Source organism: Lichenostomus cassidix, chromosome 5 (assembly GCF_008360975.1).
Source record: "Lichenostomus cassidix isolate B80296 chromosome 5, HeHo_3.0, whole genome shotgun sequence".
In the NCBI taxonomy this organism is placed as follows: Eukaryota; Metazoa; Chordata; class Aves; order Passeriformes; family Meliphagidae; genus Lichenostomus; species Lichenostomus cassidix.
Genome location: NC_139486.1, coordinates 32,698,860 through 32,708,739, shown reverse-complemented (window position 1 = coordinate 32,708,739; position 9,880 = coordinate 32,698,860). Strand labels below are relative to the sequence as shown.

General features: G+C 47.9%; 1 protein-coding gene across 1 annotated transcript; it reads left to right on the top strand.

The window, feature by feature from the left end:
* The first annotated feature begins 720 nt into the window (after positions 1–720).
* On the top strand, positions 721–8,007 carry LOC146436285 (retinol dehydrogenase 12-like). Its single transcript, XM_085062128.1, has 7 exons — positions 721–861; positions 1,516–1,634; positions 2,435–2,590; positions 2,874–2,978; positions 3,430–3,639; positions 5,496–5,685; positions 7,566–8,007. The coding sequence occupies exons 1-7, from the start codon at positions 782–784 to the stop codon at positions 7,666–7,668; spliced, it is 963 nt and encodes a 320-aa protein (XP_084918254.1). The 5' UTR covers positions 721–781; the 3' UTR covers positions 7,669–8,007.
* The last annotated feature ends 1,873 nt before the right edge of the window (positions 8,008–9,880 follow it).

Here is a 9,880-nt window from a genome sequence, read left to right as displayed (position 1 = left end):
TCGCGCGCTGCCTGCTGGGAGCTGTAGTCCCGGGGAGGCGGCCGTGCCCGCACCGCGCAGAGGCGCCCGTCCGCCGCCACCGGAGCGCCCCGGGCCGGTAGCGCCAGTGCGGCCCCGGGGCTCCCTGCCACCGGCGGGACCTTTCGCCGCCGCAGCCGCCACCGCGCTGTTCCCAGGCCTCGGCGCGTGCCCACGTGTACATCGTGTACATGCGCTTTGCGAGGGTTAATGACATAAACCTCGGCATTTATATGTGGGGTTGTGAAAAAGTGTTTCGAACGCCACTGCCGACATCCGCCGCTGCGCTCTCTGCAGACATTTCTCGGCTCATTAATGGCGGAGTGCGGTTTCAGACTGTTCCGAGGGACCCAGGTCGGAGCCGTGCTCTGCCCGGGGTAATAAGCAGCGGGCTGCCGGCGTGGAGCCGGCCGGCCACTCGCTGTCCGCACGTACTCCCGGCGGGGGCGGAGGGCACTCCCGCGCAGGGAGCGGGGCCCGCTGGGTGTCCGGCGCCAGCAGACTCGGGAGCAGCAGGCGCTACCGGCTCAGCAGACCGGCCCTGCCCGGGAAACCGGGGGGAGTGCCGCAAGGGGCTCCACGCGCCGCGAGGGGCGAGGCGCGGCGGACGGAGGCGTGGTCTGACCTGTCGTGGGCGGGGCCAGGCGGGAGGGGCACGGCCGTGGGGCGGGGCTCTGGCGGGGGCGGTGGCGCCAAAGGGGCGGGCGGGGCAGGGGCCGCGGAGCGCCGTGCGCCGGCAGTGCGCGTGTAGCGAGCGGCAGCGATGCTCGACTGCTGGGAAGCCGCGCTGGGCGCCGCCGTCTCCATCCCCGTCCTCCTTTTCGTGGCAGCGCCCTACATCAGGTGCGTCTTACCGAGCGCGGCCCCAGCCCTTCGTGTGTATTCGGCCCCGCAGAGCGGCGGCCGTCGGGTCACGTAGCCGGCGCGCGACACGTCTCCGTGTGTGTGTGTGTGTGTGTGTGTGTGTGTGTGTGGCGGGAGTGCGAACAGTGGGAATCCCGTTCTACAGCCCGCGCTGGGGTCGGGAGTTCTTCAGATATCTCCAGCTCCAGCGCCCCGTGACACTGCTGCGCGGCCGGGGCTCAGCTCAGCCCTGGCACCTCCCGCGGCCCTGCACCGCCCGGCGCCTCCCGCGGGCTCTGTCGGGCACCGGCACCGGTACCGGCGAGCTCGCGGAGGAGCGGCAGGGGGCGGGGCCCGCGTTCTCCCCAGGGCGCGGCGGCGCAGCCCATTGGCCAAAAGGCTCCGGAGCGCGCGGCAGCAGCCAATGGGAGCCGTGGCTCCACTTGACGCAGGGGCAGGGCGGGGCCGAGGGTGGGGGATTCGGGGGTGCGTTCCAGGTGTCCCTCACCTTCAGGTGAGGCCGCCCGTGACTCCCCGGAGCCCAGGGCGCAGCGGTGAGCTCGAATGTTAGGGCGAATCCCGCGGCTCTGGGTGCTGAGCCCCGGCCAGAGCCCCCTAAGGAGGCAGAGGTGACTGGTGCCTCCCCTCTTGCAGGAGATATGTCGCTGGAGGACGGTGTAAGTCGACAGCAAGGCTGGAGGGGAAGGTGGTGATAATCACAGGAGCCAACACAGGCATCGGGAAGGAAACTGCTAGAGACCTCGCGCAAAGAGGCAAGTGTAATCTTCGTCAGCAGACATCCCTGTGAGGCCGGGATGGCCGTGCCTTGTGTCTGTAGTCCCTTTTCTGGACCTAAGGAAGGCGTGTTGTACGCTTATATTGAAGTAAACTGGATTCCAGAGTTACTGCAAATGAGCCCCAGTGTTGTTCCTTCAGAGGCTGTAACCACTGAGGTGCAAGTCCCCAGTTCCTCAACTGTTTCCATTGCTTGGACTCCAAAAATGTGCCTTGGGAGCATGAAAATGCTTTGTACTGCAACTGATTCAAGAGGACTGGGGAAGTTCTTGGATTCTGCTCGTATAAAGCTGGGAAATGTCACAGGTCCAACTCTGTGTGCTTTAGTTATTCATGTTTCAAGCTAATTTGATGTGTTATTTAGGTGACCAGTAAGAAGATTAAACTACCAGTTCACAATCCATTTATAAATTACTCTGTCTGGAATCCAGCACCTTTATGTGCTCCTGGCTTGACGTTCTCTTTATAGAGGCAGATATAACCCTATCATACAAGCATTGTTGTACACACTCCTGACTTGGGAGAACTTGGAGAGAGTCACTTAAGATGTGCATTTGCTTGGTCTGAAAGCATCTTTCAGCTGGACTGTAGCTCACAATGGAGTAGGAAAGGCTTTGTCTCTTCCAGCCACACCCTTGACTGATGCTAGTTCCCTAAAGAAACAATATATTGTTTGTAATTGCTCTGCAGGGTCAGCCTTCTTGTTGTCCTTGATCAGCCAGTGTGCTCCAGTGATCTCAGCTTCTGTTTCTGTTGTTCCTCTCTCCCCTCCTTGCAGGTGCGAGGGTAATTATTGCCTGCAGAGACATAGCAAAGGCAGAAGCTGCAGCCAGTGAAATCCGAGCTGAGACAGGGAACCAGCAAGTCATTGTGAAAAAACTGGACTTGGCTGATACGAAGTCCATCCGGGAGTTTGCTGAGAAATTTCTAGCAGGTACAGTCTCTAGATCCTTCCTTTTAGTGATACTCTTTTACCAAGGACTGCTGTCTGCTCTTCTAGCCATTGCCAAATCTGTGCCATGCTTATCTCTGTAGCACTGGGTACTGTGGTTCACAGCAGGGGCTGGTCAGAGGCAAATGAGCTAGTTTGTGGTAGGAGACTTATCCTTTTTATTAAGGTGATGTGGCTGCAACTCAGATAGCAGGGCATGACTTGTGCTACGTTCTTGTCTGCATTCTCTGTCTCTTTGTTTAAGGATGTCTGTTGTTTCTTGCAGAGGAGAAGGAACTGCATATTCTCATTAATAATGCTGGGGTAATGTTATGCCCTTATTCCAAGACTGCTGATGGCTTTGAGATGCATCTGGGAGTCAACCATCTTGGTAAGTCCAATGGAATCATGTTTGCTCTCAATATAGAATCAGAGAATCGTAGAATGATTTGGGTTGGAATCAACATTAAAGATCGTCTTCTTCTAACATCAATATCTGTTGCAAAATGCCAAAGGAAAACCCTGCTTTCAGATTTTCTCTTCCTCATATTTTCTTTTTTGGGAAGGATGGGAGGTCAGTGTTCTTGAGATGCAATGCGGTGTATTTGCTTATCGTGGATCCAGTTCAAGTATCTGTATGTTTTATCTGGGACATTTTAAAATGTATAACATCTCCAGCTTTTTGAAGATGAGGAGCAGAACTTGAAGGCCCCAAAAAAGTTTAGCTGTTAACTCAGGGGGATTTTTGTTTTCTTGGACTTGAAATGAGGACAGCAGTAAAATACCACATATAAGCAAGCAGGGGAACCCTTCCTAGAAGGATGACCTTTCATCTCCCCTAGGTCATTTTCTCTTGACTTTCCTCTTGCTGGAGCGTCTGAAGCAGTGTGCCCCAGCCCGCATCGTGAACGTGTCCTCGCTGGCTCATCACGGAGGCCGAATCCGCTTCCATGATCTCCAGGGAGAGAAGTGCTACCATCGTGGACTTGCCTACTGTCACAGCAAATTGGCAAACGTGCTCTTCACCCGGGAGCTGGCCAGGCGGCTGCAAGGCAAGTCCCAGAGGCAAGCGGAGTGTTTTTCCGCTTGGCTTTTTGAGCACTATGGATGGGGGGAGTGGATTGAAGAAAGGTCTGCAAATCGTCTATGCAGAAATTGAATGGTTTGAGGCAAGTGTCACTGAGAGCTCTTTGCAGGAAGAAAATATCTCCTGTCTGTAGAACCAGGAGACTTACCATACAAATTGTCTTTAGAACAACAGGGTAGAGTTTAGTAGCTTGGCACAGTTGAATGTATCTCGTTTTCCTTTGGTGCTTGTCAAAAATTAACTGCATCCACACAGACAGTTGTGGTATGTGGGTGGAAGCTGAAAACAGAGCTACAACTTCCAGTCTCCAATAGAAAAGCTAGTGCACACTCAGGTGCCTTAAAGTTTGGTGGCCTGTAGAACAAGCATAAGACTAGACAGTACCTTGTAAATCTCAACATCTGTCACAGTCATGTCATTCAGTCCTTTTCATAAACTTAAGTAGTTTTTGTTTACTAAAACAGAAGCAGTGTCTTCTCTAGGACATTACTATTAGAGAACCTGCTTCAAAAGAAGCAGGTGTTATCAAAAGGCTGATGGAAACTGCTGCTGGTTTAGCACTCAGGCCCTCCTAGCACTTGGTTTTGCAGAAGTCATGTAATGACTGCAGTCTCTGGAAGGGAGCAGGGTGATGCCTAAGGCATTAAGGGGATGCACCAAACTGCTTCAAGAATCACCATCAAAGGTATTAGCAAAAGTGATTTTAACATGATGTCATAAAAGCATGTCTTAACAAAGTTCAATGGCAAGGTTCACTCTGTTACATGGAAGACACATACAAAGGAAAACTGATTTATAATCCAGTTTGAATTATTCACACAGGACTGGAAACACAAAGGGTAAGGAAGACCCTCCTGTTGAATCATGAGGCTTACCATGGAGCCCCTTGCTTTTAAACTCCTTAGAGAGCCTAGGTGTGGCTAGGTCCAGTTTTAGTCTCAGACTTGGATAATTTATGTGTGATTGAGTTATCTATACAAAGTTTATAATAATTATTATTGAGTAGCTACATAGACTAATAATGTTTCCTCAGTATTAATTCAGCAATCAGTCACTTACCAAGGATTTGTTGCAAGCAAAGGGTCTCTCTGCCTTGGTTAAGGAAGGCTCTCTTAGTCTCATGTAAGAAATCTCAAGCCTTGAGAGGCATCCCTGCTCAAGGGAAGAGCTACCTACCTTGCAGTCCTGTTGCAGTTTTAGTTGAGCTCCAGCTGGGCTCATCCAAAGGTCTGTTCTTGGTAAAAGCTCTCTGCCTTGAGGGGCAACCTTGAGAGGTGAGCCACCTCAAGGGAAGATTGTCACCATACAGTCCTATTGCCTAGCAGGGAGAGCTCAGAGAAAGCTTACTTAGGCTGTAATACTTATGGAATGGAGTGCCTGGCATGTAGTCAAATTGCATACAATGGGACAGGTACACATGAGACCCATTGCAATCATAACCTTATTTGTTCCTGGCTAAAAGAGTATTGGAAAAGCCATGTGCTACCCGTGTTAACTACATGATGGGTGTTGCAAGTTCATGTGCACTGACACTCACTGGCCTCTTTGTGGATTTCCTAGAGGAGTTTTGGCCCAGTTACGGCCCAGACCTTTACCTTCTTTGGAGCCTGTAGCAAACTACTGCTGATTTGGTTAAGAGGTCAAGTGTATCCATCATATCCCCCAAGCCATAACTACAGAGGACTTCATTTGCTCTCTTCATCCAAGTCTGGACTCCTCCTTTGAGTTATAGAATATCTACAGGTAGAATTGAGTACATTAGCCTTTTTTAAAAGACACATCCATGCAGTTTTGTCCTATACTACTTCTGTTTTGCCATAGGCACCAAAGTCACAGCAAATGCTCTCCATCCTGGTTCTGTTGATTCTGAACTGGTCCGGCACTCATTTGTAATGACTTGGCTGTGGAGGATATTCTCCTTCTTCTTGAAGACACCTTGTGAAGGAGCTCAGACCACTATCTACTGTGCAGTAGCTGAGGAGCTGGACTCTGTAACAGGACAGTATTTCAGGTGGGTGCAAGCTGATGAAGTGATACTCTATGGAAGGCAACCTTGTTGGCTAGGGGATATGATACTTACTGCCATTCTTCATTAAGAAGGGACAAGGTAAGAGGCTGTCTGGTAAGACTGAGGGTGACAAATACTAGAGCATTACCCCTTCCAGGTCTGTTGCAATCATGTTAGAAGAAACACCTGACCTGTGCAACCCTTCATACAATAGCAGGTCCTTTAGTGCTAGAAATATAACATAGTGCAGGAATGGCTGTCACATGCTCAGAGCTCTAATCCTGACTCGCCTAACACTTGGAAAAATCACTTTTCAGTAGAACTGTTTAGTTAATGAGGTCATTTGAGTCAATCGTGGGAAGGCCAGTTCTCTTTGTAGTTTTACCCCACTGCAGCAGAAGGGGCCTGTGCTCTCAGGGAGCTGGGAGAGCTGATGGAGGTGCAGAGACAGGAGGTGCGATCTTCAGGTCTGGCGTGTGACCAAATAACTTTATCCTTCAGTGTGACAGACCCACCAGCTGGGAGGGACTTCTGCTGGGCTGCTTGTCATGCTTTCATGGAAATGGTCTTGTGTAGCTCCCATTACAAACCCTGTCATTTCTTGACTTGACTTACTTCAGGACCCCACACAGTCCTGCCTTTTCCCATCAACAAAACCACAGCCCAGAGCAGTTCCAAGTCATCATCATTCTAAATTTGAAGACTGCCATTTGAACAGCTTCATGCAGATATGTCAGTCAGCTTCCCATTACCTGTAGAGCATTGTAACAATACTGTTTATGAAAATGTGTCTCTCCGCCCCACCCCCATGGATGCTGTTGAAGCCTTTGTGTCTTTGCAGTGCTTTCCTCTTGTGATTTGTGACCAGATTAGTCTCTGTAATGACAGTGGCTGATCTTCATTTGGGAGTTTGTACCATCTTAATCAGACTTGAATGTATAAATAGATGTCTAAATCTTCCCTGGATGACTGTCTGTCTCGGGATACAAATGTAGCATTAATGTGCTGGAGTACAGGAAACTGGTGGAATTTAAACTCATAAAAAAGGGGTTTTAGACAAGGTGGGAAACAAGTAGCTTCGATGCTAATTCACAATTTACATTGGACTAGCCTAGAATCCTTTTCACTTTCCAGGCCATAGAATATAAAGCGTAAGTGTAGACATTAAGAAGAGAATTTGCATGCCAGTGAGATAGGGGGGAGTCCACCAGTAATTTCAGGAATATCAAAGACAGTAAAAAAAACCTGAGCTGAATGGAAACCTTACAAAATGCTATTTCCTCTGTGATCTTGAACTCCCAAGTTATTGCAGCATCTAGCATTACAGTTGAGAACACAGGACCTCTATTCCAGACAGTGTGCTTTCTGACTGCAGGAGCTGAGAAGAAAGGAGCCACAGTTCAGAAGATAATGGAAAAAGGGGTAACCATACATGGTTATTACAGTGTTATTATTCTTGGGCATACAGTGGGATAAATAGTTCAGAATGAAGGGCTGTTTGAGTAACTTTTTTGTAGTGTTTGTTAAGAAGGTGCCCCTGAAGAAGCCTGGTTAGAGTTTATAGCCCTTGTTTTGGTGGTATTAGTGAGAATGTACACTAAAGAGGTTTCTTTGTGAGTTGAGACAATAGATAGAGCTAGACTTGCTTGCCAGTTCTTGGTGCCATTGAGAGCAATTCTTCCCTAGCCAGATGGAAAGCTAGTTCTGATGGTGGCTTAGCACCAACCCTTGCTCATTTGCTGGATAGCCTCCCACCATTCTTCAATTGGTCTTGAATTAAGATGATAGAGAGCAACTCCCTGATCTTAACACAGACATTTCAGTGTGCTTATGCAGATGGAGATCTTTGACTACAAAGACTAAAACGAATGTTCCTCTTACAGTGATTGCCAGCCAGCATATGTATCTCCACGTGGCCGGGATGACGAGACGGCAAAGAAGCTCTGGAGTGTGAGCTGTGAGCTCCTTGGCATCCAGTGGGACTGAGCAGCACCAAGAGTGTACCTGGCTGGGCCCAGCGATGCTTCTCTAGGGAGGAGCACTGCTGAGAGACCTCAAGAGTAGAATGCTGATACTTCAGCTGCCCTAAGGATGGTTCTGTGGCACAACCTAATTTGAATTTCTGGAGTATTACACTTAAAGATTGAGATTTGTAAGCAATCAGTCCCTCTTCCTAGCTGGAGAATTAGAGCACTGATGCAGGGAGCAGCCTGCTTGGTATCTCATACAGCAGCTTAAGGCTATGATTCTCTGGCTTTAGAATAGAAAGGGAGGTTGCAGTCTTAGGTTTAGATTATAAAGTAACAAAGAATTACCTTAAATAAAGGTTGGTTGTTTTTTTTCCTAAAAGCAATAGTAAAAAGGTAGGACTCTAAACTTTCAATCTATGAGGTTACTTTCAGTTCCTACCCTTTGAACTGGCAGAGTGAAAATAATTTAGGATGTTAGATTTTCTGGCAAATAATGCAACACAAATGCTCTCAAGCACACAGAAACAGGTGCTGGCCTTTTTGTGCCAAGCACTAGGTGAAGTTTTTAAGTGGAATCACTTTCCCTGCATGCTCTGTAAGAAGCTGGACCCAAGCCACTGACGTATCTTGGCCGAAAATGCCCACTGACTGCAGTAAGTTAACTGAGGGTTGGCAAATCTTCTGAGAACTCAGCTTTTGGTGTGGATCATTAGGAGGTTGAAAACTGCAGGAGTACTGCACTTGTGCACAAGCAAGTTATTAAAATAATCAGCATCTCTCCTGTGAAGCACTGAGCAAAGACTGTGTAAAAGTTGTCACAGTAAACCCCCCAGTTGCACTTTAAATGACTTTAGAACCCAGAAAATAGAGCAGAATGAGTAAAGAACATCTCAGCAATGTTAAAAAATATTAAACATCGTCAGCTGAGACTTTAGCTTTAAATGACACCAAACTACCTAGAGCTAAGTAGCTGAAGCAGGAGGCAGGACTATCTTGGTATTATGGTCAGGCTGGCTACAGGACAGGAAGGTAAGACTTGCACAGAAATCCCTGAATTTGTCTGCCCAGCAGTAACTGGTTATCAAGGCTGCCAGCATGCCCATGCAGGACCACACAGCTTGCACTTCCACAAGGCAGCTGCCTCAGGTCACACAGCAGTGGGATTGCTCCCTTGGAACTCCAGTGCTACTTGAGTGCAAATAGCTAGAGTGTGATCCATAATCAGAGATTATTTCTGAAAGAGTGAAGCAGTCAGATACCAAGTGCCACAGCTCATACGATTATGTTCTGCTTCTGAAAAAATGTCTGGAAGTTTTTGGACTTGCATATGAGCCTGCCACTCTGACCAACTGCCAGTTTTGGAAAACAAATGCTAATCTTAATTCTTTCTGTCCTGTACTACCTCTGAGCAATACTTAATAAAGCCATTTTCCTTTTACAACAGGAGACCATATCTTCTTTCAGAAATGTTAAATCAGTTTACTTGGCATTGCTGTTCTCTGCACCTGCCTCACTAATGCAGAGAACTCAGTTCAAGTAACATTTTAAAAAGTCCCTTTGTGTTCTCCCTATCACTCTACCTTTTTTTTCCTCCCTCTTTATGCTTCATCCCAATTATGAAGCTAAATTCACAACTGCAAGATAGCAGTAGAATGCTACCTAGCACTGGAGGCTTGGTTTGCTTTCTCTGTATCATTGTCTGATCCTAAAAGTGGCCTCAGGAGCATGAGAAACCATTTTTAAAAAGCAGTAAAGTGTCTCTAGTATGAAATATTTTTGCCCTTGCACATCACTGCTCAGAGAAGATTGTGGATTGTAGATTTAACAGAAGATGTATTAAAAAAACATTTCCACAGACACCCACTCTTTAATCTTGAGCAAGTAATTTATACCTCTTAGCTGGTCTGTAAAAAATGAGGAAACTAAAGCTCATTTAGCTGTCTCAAAGGGAGGCTTGTAAGGGAGAGTTAGATTAACTTGCAGAGCTCCCTTAAGAGGATTACTTAGTGCATGCACGAGGATGAACTACCTAGGCTACCTAACTGCTGGGGGGACTTCGAAAGATGTGACGTTCCAATTGATCTAAATGTTGAAGACTGTAACAGACAAACTTGGCATGATAGAACAATTATTCCCCCTTCTAATTACTCAGTTAAACATAGCCAAAAGCAAAATGTAGGTCTAGAAAGAGACTCCTAGCTGTGCTGAGATAAAAAGCAAACAGAAGA